The sequence below is a fragment of the Cnephaeus nilssonii genome (assembly GCF_951640355.1).
Source record: "Cnephaeus nilssonii genome assembly, chromosome: X".
Lineage (NCBI taxonomy): Eukaryota > Metazoa > Chordata > Mammalia > Chiroptera > Vespertilionidae > Cnephaeus > Cnephaeus nilssonii.
This window is the reverse complement of record NC_137071.1, coordinates 45303088-45319413: the sequence shown is the minus strand read 5'-3', so window position 1 is coordinate 45319413 and position 16326 is coordinate 45303088. Positions and strand designations below refer to the sequence as shown.

At 39.4% G+C, this 16326-nt stretch overlaps 1 protein-coding gene across 6 annotated transcripts in view; it reads left to right on the top strand.

The window, feature by feature from the left end:
* The window catches only part of OPHN1 (oligophrenin 1), a gene marked incomplete at its 3' end in the record, with an annotated part of 608646 nt that overhangs the window by 238549 nt on the left and 353771 nt on the right, over positions 1–16326 (top strand). For all 6 annotated transcript variants that reach the window (XR_013813217.1, XM_079765071.1, XM_079765074.1 and 3 more), the window contains exon 4: positions 10348–10409. Coding sequence is in view for 5 of the 6 variants with exons in the window: in XM_079765071.1 (XP_079621197.1) it covers positions 10348–10409 (62 nt within the window). The remainder of the gene's footprint in view (positions 1–10347; positions 10410–16326) is intronic.

Below are 16326 nucleotides of genomic sequence, written 5' to 3'. Positions count from 1 at the left end.
GTGACACTTATGACTTACGTTATGGCAAATTCATGACCTTTTAAACAACGACAGCAATCTACTAAAAAAAATTCACTCAAATGAGAAATATGCCAAAGAATAAAATAATACTATACATAATTTTTTATTTATTATATTTGTAAATTGTACTTATGTTGAAATTTAAAAAAATATATTACAATACTATTTTTGCGTTGTATGAAAATTTTTGTTGCTCCATATAGACCAAATTTTTAATCAAGACCCCCTCCCCCACCCCCCACCCCCGGTCAATGGTGTCCCGCTTTACCAATGTTAAAATCTGGTCACCTTACTCTTGGCCTTCCTTATGTCCTCCTTCGAAAAGTATCTATTTAGGTCCGTTTCTCATTTTTTGATTGGGTTGTTTATCTTCCTTTTATTAAGTTGTATGAGTTCCCTGTAAATGTTGGAGATTAAACCCTTATCAGTGATGACATTGGCAAATATGTTCTCCCATGCAGTGGGCTTTGTTGTTGTTTTGTTGATGGTTTCTTTTGCTGTGCAGAAGCTTTTTATTTTGATGTAGGCCCATTTGTTTATTTTCTCTTTAGTTTCCATTGCCCTAGGAGCTGTGTCGGTGAAGATATTGCTTGGACATATGTCTGAGATTTTGCTGCCTGTGGATTCCTCTAATATTTTTATGGTTTCTCGTTTAATGTTTAAGTCCTTTAGCCATTTTGAGTTTGTTTTTGTGTATGGTATAATTTGATGGTCTAGTTTCATTTTTTTTGCATGCATCTGTCCAATTTTCCCAAGACCATTTATTGAAGAGCCTATTTTGACTCCATTGTATGTTCTTGACTCCTTTGTCAAATATAAATTGAGCATAGTGGTTTGGGTCGATTTCTGGGTTCTCTATACTATTCCATTGATCTAAAATGTCTGTTCTTGTGCCAGTACCAGGCTGTTTTGAGAACAGTAGCTTTGTAATATAGCTTGATATCTGGTATTGAGATCTCACCTACTTTGTTCTTTTTACTCAGGATTGCTTCAGATATTCGGGGTCTTTTTTTATTCTAGATGAATTTTTGGAGAGTTTGTTCTAGGTCTGTGAAATATGTCATTGGTATTTTAATGGGGCGTGCATTGAATCTATAGATTGCTTTGGGTACTATGAAGATTTTAATGATTTTGATTCTACCAATCCATGAACACGGTATGTTCTTCCATCTGTTTATGTCTTCCTCTATCTCTTTTTTCAGTGTCCTGTAGTTTTCCACGTATAGGTCTTTTACCTCCTTAGTTAAGTTTATTCCTAGGTATCTTAATTCTTTTGGTGCAATGGTAAATGGTATTGCTTTTTTTAGTCTCTCTTTCTGTAAGTTCACTATTGGTGTATATAAATGCCATAGATTTCTTGTCATTAATTTTGTATACTGCTACTTTGCCGAATTCATTTATTAAGTTTAATAATTTTCTGATGGAGTCTTTAGGACTTTCTATGTACAGCATCATGCCATCTGCGAATAAGGACAGTTTTACTTCTTCTTTTCCAATTTGGATGCCTTTTATTTCTTCTTCTTGTCTGATTGCAATGGCTAGTACTTCCAGTACTATGTCGAACTGGAGTGGTGAGAGTGGGCAACCCTGTCTTGCTCCTGTTCTTAGGGGAAATGTTTTTAGTTTTTGCCCATTGAGTATGATGTTGGCTGTGGGTTTGTCATATATGGCTTTTATTATGTTGAGGTATGATTCTTCTATTACCACCTTGCTGAGAGTTTTGATCAAGAAAGGTTGTTGGAGTTTTGTGAAATCCTTTGCCCAATTTTTAATTGCATTGTTTGTCTTTTTGTTGTTAAGTTGTGTGAGTTCGTTATATATTTTAGATATGAACCCTTTATCAGATATATCATTGCCAAATTTGTTCTCCCATACAGTGGGTTCCCTTTTCGTGTTGTTGATGGTATATGTTGCTATGCAGAAGCTTTTTATTTTGATATTGTCCCATTTGTTTATTTTCTCCTTAGGTATGTGTTGTTGTTTTTTTAATTCTGAGGGATATCACCAATGCAGAGGCTTCCTGTGAGGAGCAAGGTGTCCCAGCTCCACACTAGACACCCAGCCCAGGGCTCCACTGCTGGAAAGAGAAGTGCCCATAACTTTAGAATGTAACAAACAGTGGGGACTGTGGCTGAGTGATTCAAAGTCTGCTGGAGCACCAGGCAGTTCCTCTTAAACGGCTGGTGCAAGAACTTACACATTCCTGCTTCCTCTGATCTCCAGCTCTGGGCAATGGCATTGGGGAAACCAGGGGCATAGAGAGAAGATCTGGATTGTTTGGCACCACGGCAGGTACTTGGGGATGGCTTGCAGGGCTCATTTTTCCTATGCTGGATCTTCCCCCACCACTTAGCTGACTGGCACCCATATCTGAGTTTCCATCAACATGACTCACACTGTTAACTTCTCCCTGGTGATTTCCTGAAAACCTGCACCATTGAATTTGCAGCCCCACCTAAAGCTTTTGCAGTGGCTTTTCCATGTGAATGTCCTGCCCTGGCTTAGGCTTTAGACTTCCCTAAAATCTCTCAAACAAGCAGCAGTTGGCATCAGCATACCCCATTTCTATCAATAAGAGGCCCAAGATCTGGTAATACCACCAGCCTGCCTTGCTTTACAGTTTGGCCTCGCTTGGGCATTTCCAAGCCTAATATAGGTAGCAGTCATCTGCATATAGCTCTGTAGTTCATGCAGGGTGGGGCCCCAGGCAATGGCTGACATTGCCCCTCCCAGGGGGCCTCAGAGCCAGTGCACCTATGGATAGATTCACACCATACCAGATTACAACTCTACACATCCACAAATTACACACTTCAGGGGCAGACTCAGAGAGTATGACAGCCGCACTGAAGCAAGTTTTGCTCCATAGTGTTTTCTCCTCTACAGCAGCTCTTCCACTATAGTTGCAGCTAGTCCATAGGGCCAATTTTCCTGGACGTCAACTCCTCCCATTGACACCAACAATAATCAAAGCTTAACTATAACAAGACTGTGCACACAGCCCTTATAGGGGCACACCTAGAGTGCCCAGTTCAGGTGACTGGAGAGGCTGAGCCATTGAGCCCTACAGGACACCTACTATACAAGGCCACTCTGCCAATTTCAGGAGACATAGCAGCTCTGCCTAATATATAGAAACAAACACAGGGAAGTGGTCAAAATGCAAAGGCAAAGAAACATGTCACAAATGAAAGATCAGAAGAAATCTCTAAGTGAAATGAAATCAAGCATGCTATTGGATACAGAGTTCAAACCAATGGTAATAAGGTTGTTAAAGGATCTTAATGAGAGCTTCAAGGGATCTATGACAGCATCAAGGTACTTTGTGAGCCTTTCAAGCATCTTAGTGAGAATTTCAAAGACATGAAAAAGGACCAGCCATAAATTAAGCATACACTAACTGAAATAAAGAATAATTTATAGGATTCAATAGTAGAGTAGAGGATTCTGAGGATCAAATCAATGATTTGGAATATGAGGAAGCAGAAAACACCCAAGCAGAAGAGCAAAAAGAAAAAAAAGGATATAAAAAAATATGAAGATAGTGTAAGGAGACTCTGTGACAACTTGAAGTGTATCAACATTCACATTATGGGAGTGCCAGTGGGAGAAAAGAGAGAGATAGCTATTGGAAATCTATCTGAAGAAATAATAACAGAAAACTTCCCCTACCTGGTGAAAGAAATAGACATATTAGTCCATGATGCTTAGAGAGTCCCAAACAATAGCAACCCAAAGAGGCCCACACAAGACGCATTAAAATGCAAAGGCAAAGAAACATGTCACAAATGAAAGATCAGAAGAAATCTCTAAGTGAAATGAAATCAAGCATGCTATATATATACATTGGTTCATATATACATTGGTTAAAGACAAAGATAAAATCTTAAAAGCAGCAAGAAAAAAGCAGTTCATTACCAACAAGGGAGCACCCATACAACTCTCAGATGATTTCTCTATAGAAACTTTGCAAGTCCAAAGGGAGTGGCAAGAAATATTCAAAGTGATGAATAGCAAGGACCTACAACCAAGATTACTCTACCCAACAAAGCTCTCATTTAGAATTGAAGGCCAGATAAAGAGCTTCACAGACAAGAAAAAGCTAGAGGAGTTCATCACCATTAAACCAGTATTGCACAAAATGTTGTAGAGTATTTTTTAAGAAGAGGAAGAAGATGAAGAAGAAGAAGAAAAAGAAGAAGAAATATGAACAATAAAATGACAATAAATACATATCGCAACATTGAATCTAAAAGTCAAAATAAATTAACAAGAAATCTAATCAACAAAATAATCTGATGAATAACATAGAACCTGATGTATGGCAACATGGACAGACTGATGCATCTCAGAGGGAAGGGATGAGGGGGGGGTGGAAAGAGATTTACCAAAGATCTTATATGCATTTATGCATTACCTATGGATATAGACAATATGATGGTGAAGGCCTGTCCCAGGGTGGGAACTGGATGGAGGGGGTCAGTGGGGGAGAAAAGGGGTTATGTGTAATGCTTTCAATAGTAAACATTTTTTTTAAAAGGATGACTTAATATTGTTACGTTGGCCATGATCCTTGTATTGGTTTACATATTCAATGTGATAACTATAAAAAATCTTATCTCTCAGAAATTGAAAAGGTGATACTAATATTCTTATAGAAATTCAAGGGCTCTAGCTAGTATAGCCAAACAATCTTGAAAAAAAAAATACAATGTTGGATGGCTTACACTTTACCACAGTAGTCGGCAAACTCATTAGTCAACAGAGCCAAATATCAACAGTAGAACGATTAAAATTTCTTTTGAGAGCCAAATTTTTTAAACTTAAACTATATAGGTAGGTACATTGTTATTAACTTAATTAGGGTACTCCTAAGCTGGCCTTTGCTAAAAACTCAAGGGGCCAAAGAGCTGCATGCGGGCCAAAGAGCCGCAGTTTGCCGACCACTGCTTTACCATTTCAAAACTCATTGCAAGGATATTGTTTTCATGACTGTATGGTACTGTCATAGGACAGATATAGAATTTGATAGAATTTAATTAAGAGACCAAACATAATTCCTTACTTATGGTTAATTGGTTTTTGACAAGTGTGCCAAAACAATTCAATGTGGAAAGAATACTCTTTTCAATAAATAATGCTGGGAGGCCAATGTCTTATTTGGTTCATATATACATTGGAATACTTTTCAGCCATAAGAAAAGAAGAATACTGCCATTTTTGACAACATGGATGGATCTTGAGAATATCATGCTGCTAAGTAAAAGAATCAGATAGAAAAAGTCAAGAACCATACTTTTCATTCATAGGTGGTATATAAAACTGAAAGCAACAAATGAACAAATAAGACAAAGAAAACCTCATAGCCACAGACAACAGTGTGGTAGTAACCAGAGGGAGGGGGATGTGGGATTAGGAGGGGGTCAAATATATGGTAATTGAAGCAGATTTGACTTTGGGTTGTAAACACATAATGCAATGTACAGATGAAGTATTATTGAGTTGTACATTTGAAAGCTATATAATTTTATTAGCCAATATCACCTTAATAAATTTAATAAAAAATAGTACTGGGATAACTGGATAGACGCATGTGAAAGAATGATGTTAGACCTGTTTCCACATAGCATATACAAAAATTAACTCAAAATGGATTAAGAAACTAAAGTAGATGTTAAAAGTACAAATCTCTTAGAAGAAAAAATAAAGGTATAACACAATCACCCACCACTCACAAAAATTAAGTTGAAACAGATGAGACTTAAATTTGTACAAGTGACAAAAGAAAAGGTAGATAAATTGGATTTCGACAAAATTTTAATCCTTTCTTCCTCAAATGACAGTGAAAAGACAGCCCACATTATGAGAGGAAATTTTTAAAATCATCTATCTGTTAAGGGACTTTGTTCCAGAATATATAAGAACTTTTACAACTCATTAATAAACACAAATAACACAATTATAAAATGGGCAACACAATTGAATAGACATATTTACAAAGAAGATAAGAAATGAACTGAGCTTGCATGGAAAAATGCCAGAATAACAAATAATCTCTTGGACTCTTTTAACTAAAATATTTAAGAACAGCAGGTCAGTGAACATTTTCATTTTTTCCTATTTACACTTTCTGATTAGGGTATTTTTCTTCTTTGTACTGGGATTGATCTTTTAATTTGTGGCGTTTGCAAAGGTTACTCCCCTGGATATGTGCAGTAACTTAATCCTCAGAAGTAAAAAATGCCATTTTTTGGTGTTCTGTATTGACCCTGAACTTAGTTTCATTTGTACTTGGAATGCTGGATTAGTTGTGCAGTTCTCTTAGGAAGGGAAATTTATTTTTTTATCTAAAAATATTAACATGGATTCATTTGTTTCTCTGTACTTATAATGTTTGTTGTATTTCAGATACCATTTAAGAATATACTTCCTGTTTCTGGTGAGAAGTTGGGAACTTTAAAATAGAAGTTATTAGAATTTAAAGGGATGGTTAAGACTGTCTAGCTTAATTTGGCTTTTATTAGTTTATTTATTTAGTATATTAAGAAAATGAAGTCCAGGGGTAAGTGACTTGCCCAGTCACCTCACCCGTAAGTGACAGAACTGGCACTAGTAGAGTAGGACATTGGGATGTGGAAAAGGTAATGTTTATTATTGACTGTGTGTTGGCATTGTACATTTACCTACTAATTTAGTCCTTAAAACAACACTCTGAAGTATTTCATCATGTCTATTTGACAAAGTAGGCAACTGAATCTCAAAGGGATCAAGTCACTTAAATATTTGAAATATTCAAAATTGCACATCAAGAGGATGGTAGACTGAGATTGGAAATCCAAGTTTATCCTAAATTCATGCTCCTTCTATTTCTTTCTTAAACTAGAACCTTCATCATTTATTACCCCATCTAATGTTATTTCTTACATACCACATGCCTTTTCACCTACAATCCCACAAAAGCTTTTCAGAAATCTGAGAAACAAAGCTATAATGCAGGGATGGATTTAGGTTTAATAGTAGACACAGAGAGCAATGGGACACAATTGAGAGCTCAGAAATATATAGTCAACTAATATTTGACAAGGGAGCCAAGAATACTAAATGGAGAAATGACAATCTTTTCAATAAATGGTGCTGGGAAAAGTGGATATTCTCATGTAAAAGAATGAAACCATTCCCTAATGACACAGCACTCACAAAAATTAACTCTTAATGGATTAAAGACTTGAATGTTAAGACCTGTAACCACAAAACTCTGAGAAGAAAACAGGGGAAAAGCTTTTTGGGATGAGTCTTAGAAATCATGTTTTTTGATATGACACCTTAAACACAAGCAATAAAATAAAATAAAAACTACACAAGTTGGATTACATCAAATAAATAATCAACAGAATGAAATGCCAACCTATGGAATTGAGAAAATATTTGCAATTCATCTATCTGATGAAGAGTTAATATAAAAAAATATAAAGAACTCATACAACTCAATAGCAATAAAAACCCCCAATAATCCAATTAAAAAAATGGTTAAAGGTCCTGAATAGACATTTTCCTAACGAGATATTGAAGTAGTCTACAGGTACATGTAAAGGTGCTCAGCATCACTAGTCGTTAGGGAAATGCGAGTAAAAACCATGATGAGATAGCACATCTTGCCTGTTAGAATCTACACTAATAAAAGAGAAATATGCAAATTGATCATACCTCCGCATCACCCACCAGCCAATCAGGAGCGAGTATGCAAATTTATCAAAAAAGATGGTAGGTTAATTTGCATACACCAGCGCAGAGCGGCTGGGGGCAGGGTGACCGCTTGTACGCGCACCGGCACCAAGCAGCTTGTGTCCCAGGGACAGGCGTCCTCGGGAGCCAGGGCACTCTGAGCCTATAGGCCCGGAGCAGCTGGGGTCCTGGGACAACCCCCGGCCACTCCGGGCCTACGCGCGCAGGCACGGAGGAGTGGGGGGCAGGGCGGATGTTCCTGCCCGGAGGCTGCTTATGCACGCTCCAGTGCCAAGCGACCTGCGTCCCAGGGACAGGCGTCCGCGGGAGCCAGGCTGCTCTGAGCCTGTAGGCCTGTGTGTAGGCCTGGAGTGGCTGGGGTCCCGGAACGACTCCCCAGCCACTCCGGGCCTTCATGCGCAGGCATGGAGCAGCTGGGGGAGGGGTGGGAACATTTCTGGGACCCAGGCGCTCCGAGCTGGTGTGCATGCAAGCGGCTGGGGGTGGGGCAGGAACATCCCCTGTAGCAAGCGAGCAGATAGCAGGGCCCTGCTTGCCCCTGGCCTTGGCAGCAAGGCGCAAGCTGTGCCCTGCAGTGAGCTAGCAGACAGCAGGGCCCTGCTTGCTCCTGGCTGTGGCAGCGAGGGGCAAGCAGTCCCCTGCAGGGCCCCCACAGAGAGCAGACAGCAGGGCCCTGCTTGCCCCTGGCCCTGGTGGCTAAGGGCAAGCAGCCCCCCACAGAGAGCAGACACCAGGGCCTGCGGTGGCGTCAAGCAGGCAGGTCTGCAGAGAGCAGAGAACCATGGGGAGCAGGCCTAAGCCGTCAGTAGAACATCCCCTGAGGGCTCCCAGATTGGAGAGGGTGCAGGTCAAGCTGAGGGACCCCCCCACCCCCCGTGCACAAATTTCATGCACTGGGCCCCTAGTTGCTATTATAAAAAAGACAAGATGTAATTGCTGCTAAGGATGTGGAGGAAAGGGATCACTTGTGCATTGTTGGTGGGGATGTAAATTGGTGTAGCCACTATAAAAAAACAGTATGGAAGCTCCTCAGGAAATGAAAAAATAGAACTACCTTATTATCTAGCAAGTCAACTTTTGGCTATATATCTAAAGAAAATGAAATTACAATGCTGAAGAGATATCTGCACACTTATACTTATGGCAATATTATATGTAATATGCAAGACAGCGAAACAATCTAAGTGTCTATTGATGAATGAAAAAGGAAAATATGATATACAGTATATTTAAAATGTGACACACACACACACTAGAATACTATTCAGCCACAGAAATGAAGGAAATCCTGCTATTTGCAACAACATAGATGGACCTTGTGGGAGTTATACTAAGTAAATCAGATAGAGAAAGACAAACACTGTATGATATCACTGATATATGGAATCTAAACAAACCAAACTCATGAAAATAAAAAAGTCGAATTCGTGATTGCCAGAGGTGGGGGTGGGCTGGTAAATTGGGTGAAAGTGGTTCAAAGTTATAAACATTCAGTCATAACGAAGTACTGTTGATGTTATGTACAACATGATAAATGTAGTTAAGAATGCTGTTTAGTATTGAAATGGGAAACTTGGACTGGAAATGCGCGGTGTTCCCTTGAGCAGGATGGTTCCTGGGCTCTTGTCCGGTGGAGTCAAAGAATGAAACCAAGGAGGAAAGGTGGTACAGCAAAGGTGGAAATTTATTGAGAAACTAGCACAGACTCCCACGTGGGGAGAGGGAAAGAGTTCCACTGAGTCCTTTTTTCCTAAGGTTTATAAAGGCTGCAGATCTTTGTGCCTTGATATCCCCTCTGATTGGTCACTATCCCCTTCTGATTTGAACTCCAGAGCAACCTAACATGGGACACGTGAGGCTCTACTCCCCTCCTTCCTTATTGTTTCCCTATTCCCTCTGGGCTTTCTTCTTCTCTTTTTTAATGAGAGGCATCCTTCCCTTTATTCTGTAAATGTATACCTTTCTGCAGCTCCCAGTCAGTCCCCTTATTCTATGGAAATGTGCCTTCTGCTGTTTCCAGCTCCCATATTCTATGGAAATGTACCATTTGCAGCTCTGTAGCTCTGTGCTTTTTCCATGGACTCCTTAATTCCTCAAATTTCCTAAACCTGCCTATTTCACCCCTAAAAACTCCTATTTTACCCCTAAAAACTTCTTTCAGTATAGTTTAAAGTTATAAAGAGAGTAGTTCCTAAAAGTTCTCATAACAAGGAAAAACAAAGTTTTTTTTAAGTATATGAGGTGATGGATGCTAACAACTTATTATGGTAATCATTTTGCAATATATGTATAGGAAATCATTATGCCATACACCCTAAACTTGTATAGTGTTGTATGTCAATTATATCAATAAAACTGGAGAAAAAATCTTTCGGGTAGGGGGATTGGCAAAATAAGAAAAGGAAAAGATAAAACAAACAGTGGACAGCACTGAACACATTCTGCTATTGACCTTATATTTGATACATTCTTTTAGTGGCAATGTGGGTGTGGGGCACAGGTTCCTACCTCCTGTTGCACACATCTCTGTCCATTTGCCCATCAAATACCATGATTAATTTTATTTATTTTTTATCATTCCAGCTGAATCCTTCAAGGAATTTGCTGAATTACTCAATGAAGTCGAAAATGAAAGGATGATGATGGTAGGTCACTGCCACTGGGCCTGGCACCTAGATCATTGCTTATATTGGGGATTTTTCCTATCTTCTTTGGTTAGATGGATGCTCTGTTGTTTTTGTTTTTGTCTAATAGCTTCCTGGTACTGTAAAAACAGTTAGAAAATAGATATGGTTATTCTAGCTTAAGCTCTCACCCTGAGAGTTTAGCATCTCAGATAAAGAGAAATTAGTGTGGAAATCCTATTCCTATTCATTTCAGTGAGAAAGGATTTCAGAGGACACTAAACTGGACTGTTGAATATGTTCACCAAAATTGTGGTCTTTTTGTTCTTAAGGACATTATCCATTTATTTCTGTCTCTGCTTCCAGAAATAATATGGGCTTTATTTACATACTAGAGGCCCGGTGCACGAAATTTGTGCATGGAGGGGGGGTTGTCCCTCAGCCCAGCCTGTACCCTCTCCAATATGGGACCCCTCAAGGGATGTCCGACTGCCCGTTTTGGCCCGATCCCGGATCAGGCCTAAACGGGCAGTCGGACATCCCTCTCACAATCCAGGACTGCTGGCTCCCAACTGCTTGCCTGCCTGCCTTCCTGATTGCCCCTAACCGCTTCTGCCTGCCAGCCTGATCACCCCCTAACCACTCTGCTGCCAGCCTGTTTGCCCCCAACTTCCCTCCTCTGCCGGCCTGGTCACCCCTAACTGCCCTCTCCTGCAGGGTTGATCACCTCCAACTGCCCTCCCTTGCAGGCCAGGTGCCTCCCAACTGCCCTCTCCTGCTGGCCATTTTGTGGTGGCCATCTTGTGTCCACATGGGGGCAGGATCTTTGACCACATGGGGGCAGCTATATTGTGTGTTGCAATGATGAGCAATCTGCATATTACTTTTTTATTAGATAGGATAGAGGCCTGGTGCACGGGTGGGGGCCAGCTGGTTTGCCCTGAAGGGTGTCCCGGATCAGGTGGGGGTTCCCTTGGGGCGTGGGGCGGCCTGAGCGAGGGGCCTGTGGTGGTTTGCAGGCCAGCCACACCCCCTGGCAACCCAAGCAGAGGCCCTGGTATCTGGAATTTATTTTCCTTCTACAATTGAAACTTTGTAGCCTGGAGTGGAGTCAAGCCTGGGGCTCCCTCCGAGGCCAGCAGCCATTTGTGTTGGGGTTATAATTGAAACTTTGTTGCCTTAAACGGGTGGGCCTGGCCAGGGTGTGCGGAAAGCTTTGCTTCCCCTGTTGCCGGCGGCAACCCTAGCCTGCTCTCTCAAGCTCCATTCTGCCGCCATTTGTTTGAATTTGTTTACCTTCTATAATTGAAACTTTGTAGCTTGAGTGGAGGCTTAGGTCTGGCAAGGGCAGGCGGAAAGCTTGGCTTCCTCTGCTACCTAGGAAACCTCGCTCTCTGTGGCTGTAGCCATCTTGGTTTGGGTTGATTTGCATACTCGCTCTGATTGGATGGTGGGCGTGGCTTGTGGGTGTGTCAGAGGTATGGTCAATTTGCATATTTGTCTATTATTAGGTAGGACTAGAGGCCTGATACACGAAATTCATGCAAGGGGCTTGGCCTTCACAGCCTGGCTTCCTCTGGAAGGTCGTCTGGAAGGTCGTTTGGCTGCCCGGTCTAATTAGCATATTACACTTTTATTATTATAGATGATTGATTAATTCAAATCTATTATGAAAACTTATTTCTTACATTTAAAGTTTAATTAAAATGACTTTAATAGTTACAGCAATTTTAGTTTTACAGGAAAATTGAGTGGCAAGTACAGAGAGATTTCATATGCTTCCTATAGCCCCCCACCCCTTACACACAGTTTCCCCTATTTTTAACATCTTGCAAGTATTGTACAGTTGTTTCAATTCATGAGCCAATATTGATATAATATTATTAACTAAAGTCCATAGTTTACATTAAGTTTACTCTTTGTGTTGAAAATTCTATGGGTTTTGACAAATGGGTAACGACATGAATTCACCAAGAAAGTATCATCATACAGAATGTTGTTATAGACCTAAAATGCCCATGTTCTTAACTTAGTCATCCCTTTCTCCTTCCCTTATATAAGAACCCTTGGCAAACACTGATCTTACCTTTTACTGTGTTTTATCTTTTCTAGAATGTCATATCATTGGATTCATACAGTGTGTAACCTTTGAGATATGCTTCTTTCACTTAGCAATATGCATTTAAAGATTGTTCATGTCTTCATATTTTCATGGCTTGAGAGCTCATTTCCTTTTATCACTGACATATATTCCATTATAGGGAAGTACTACAGTTTCTTTATATTTTCACCTATTGAAGGACATCTTGATTGCTTCGAATTTTGGCATTTACAAATAAAGGTGCTATAAACGTGTGTGCAGATTTTTGTGATATAAATTTTCAACTCTTTTGGATAAATTCCAAAGGGTGAATTTGCCGGATTGTATGACAATAGCAAGGCTAGTTTTGTAAGAAACTGCCAAACTTTCAAAGTGACTGTAGCATTTGCATGTCCACTAGCATTGAATGAGGGTTCTTGTTGCTCCACATCCTTGCCAGATTTGATGCTATCAGGTATTTTGAATTTTACCCTTTGAACACATTGCAGATGGATCACGAGAATTCTCGGGTTTTCTGTTCTAAGGCTTGTGGCCAATCATGAGAATTCTTTAAAAAGATATACTAGTAAGCTTGTAAGAATATGTAATAGGTATTTAATTTTAAAGCGTGCCATTAACATTTATGTAAAATATTTTTTTGTACTCGTTCAATAGAAACTTATCTGGCCATTGGGTAAAGCTAGCAATAAAACTACTGGTCCGCAATGTGTTTAATAGGTGTATAGTGAGATCTCATTGCTAGTGTAGTTTGCATTTTCCTGATGATGTATGATGTAGAGCATCTTTTCATATGTTTATTTGATATATGTAGATCATCTTTGGTAAGGCGTGTTTGTTCAGGTCTTTTGCTCATTTCTTCCTTTGGTTGTTGGAACTTTGTGGAGGACAACAAAGAATTCTACCTTCTCTTTCCCTCATAGGATGTCTTCCTATTGGCAGACCCTTTCTGTTAAGCCCATATTAAGAGTTCTTTCATCTGTAATCACTCTTCCTTTTCAACATTGTGGTACTGGCTTCTCAGAATACTGCTGTCATTTAATCTAGGCTTCTAGAGATGAAGCATTGAAGGCAGGGCTTGGAGGTAAGAGAATTAGAGACTATTAGGATCTAATAATGGCTGTTCCACTAATTTACTTGTTAACTTTAGATTTATCACATATTTCTCTGAGTCTCTCCTTCTTTATATGTAAAATGATGAAAATAATCTTCAACTCCCAAAGTTGTTTTAAATACTCCAAATATAATGAATATGAAAGTGTTTTATTAATATCAGAAAACACTGATTATGTGTGTTGTGTTTAGTTACTTACCTTTTGTTGCTCCCATGATTTTGCTTATGGAAATTTCATTTGGGAAATTTCTTAGTTCAAGATATTTGCTTCTAAGGGTACTGAAAGGCCAATATGGGTAGTTTTCTTGGAGTCTGGAATCTGACTTACTAACTAATCCACACTCTACTAAATGTTTTTTTTCCTGCCTGAAGAGTTTATGGACTCCTGCCAATGTTGATCTCAAAGCCATTCACCCCCACTTTATTCAGATACAATTAGAAAGCTCAGCTGTGCTCTCTTTGGCCCTTGATCTCTTTTATTTACCCAATTACAAAGTTCTCAAATATTGAAGTAGGATTCATATTTTGAGATGTTGTTTTTCTCACCCCTCTTGCTGGCTGTTTGCCAAAAGAGTGACTTATTTTCTTCTATCTTTAATTATGTTGTGCCCTTTTGTCTCCACAACTCTTCAGTCATGTACTGAGTGTTGGCTCCTCATTTCCCATTTACCAGTGATTTCATGAATGCTGTGAAGGTTAGGCTCAATGAGGTCCTTTCACAATATGCCAAAAATTCATTTCTTGACTGCACCTCTTCCATTTCTTGGACTCCAATACCCCAGTATAGATAATGTGGGAGATATTAATAAGCTTTTTTAAATCAGTTTTTTATCCTTTCTATAAGAAGAGACCAAAAGAAGCTTTAGAAGAACAAATAGGAAGTTCAAAGTCCTAGCATGTGACAATTGCATATGTTCTAATCACCCTCAGAAATGAATTTAAATTGTGGAAAGAACTATGGAGGGAAGAAATGAAAAGGAGCATCCTAGCTGTGATTTCTTCAACAATACCCTAGGGGAGGTTGTAGTACCTTAGAAGGTGGCCTTTAGCAGTCTGAATGACAGACTTCCTGTATGGTTAAAGATAGGAGGTTTGCCTAAATGCATTTATAACTCTGAAGGGCATTTTATAGGCAGTGTTCAAGGTTTGTCTTTGAGGACTGCCAAGAATAACCTAAAGTGGCCCATGATATTTAAAACAGTCTGTCCTTCATGCCTTCTTTTGGTAATTGATTAACCATCAAAGATTCCTAAACAGTTTTGCACTACTGGATTGAATACCATCTCTACCTTGCTAAATGCCCTATCTAGTGTTAATATGTGCTTCATTCAATAGAAACATGATTAGATATACTCACTAATATGTTTAGCATGTCACTTATTATTCTGGGGATTCTACCCTGAGATAACAGGTAGGAATTTTTCTCCTAGAGAGCTCACAAAATGGATACAGTGATCAAAAAGGGCAATAAGGGCCAGCATTTATGAGTTGTTGCTAGATTTATTCTTTTTAAAATTAATTTATTTTCTAATTACAGTTGACAGAGAATAAGTAGTTGCTATAATTTTAAGTTATTTAAGGATAAAACAGAATGAAAAAGAAAACAGAAACAAGCTTCAGTGTGACCTTTTCATACATCTCTAGCTCTGTGTTTTGGCAGAAAGCAGCATAATAACCAATTAGTGTCAAAGAGATGAAGAGTATCTATTTGTTTTGTAGGAGACTGGCAGCAATATTGCCAATGTGATTAAGGGAAAACTATAGACTCCAATTTTGGTCAATCATGCACTACTTTCTAGACTGAGACAGGCCAAACATATAAAAAACAGTAGCCTTATGGGTTGGCATGACACTTGCTTATGCAACAAAATGTCCCTTGGAACATAAAAAAAAAAACCTGAATGCCTGCATATGCCAGGGCTCACCTGAATGAATACTCATATAGCAACTTGACACATGCTACTCTCTTTAGAAGTGGCAAGTCTCACAGTATCACTTCTTCTGTACTCTGTTGTTTCAATGCAGTAACAAGTCCATCATATTCAAGGTAGGGGACAGAGACCTAACCTCACAATGAGAGGAGCGTCACAAAATTTTTTGGCCATGTTTTTAAATCTCTACAAAGTTCAAAAAATGACTCCCTGCACTGAATCTGATACCAAGACTTAATTTGTTTCCATGTGGGCATACAAGGTTAATAGCACATAATCCATAATCCACAGAAGTATAGAGCATGTGGGGAAAGAGTGACAGCCTGGTACTTTTAGTCGACCAATTCTTGTTTTTAATCGAGAGTCACTGGTGTCTTTATTTTTCAAACCAGGGCAGATAGTGGAGCTCTTTGATTGGATAAAAGTTTGTCCATTTAATTGAACCTTGACTCATACCTGGATATAAAACAGGAGATCCAAAGTGCCTGTAGTGAAGCATCCATCTTATATAAAAACTGCTGTTTGAAATTTTAACCCTGCTATTTTGGCTTCTGTAAACGCTTGCTTGCTTAAATAACAAGGAAAATAAGACTACTCCCATTCCAGAGAGGCCATAAACCTTCCCTGGATGAAGTTATCAGTGCTGGCGCCAGGCCAGGCCTTTGGTTGAGGTCTCAAAGCCCCAGCACATAGGGCTCTTTAAGAACTTGCAAAGGGGACCAGACAAACCCTTATTTGGGAGACAAAGAGCTAGAAGAAATTTAAATAGGGAAGCTTCCTCCATGTTTCTTTGCC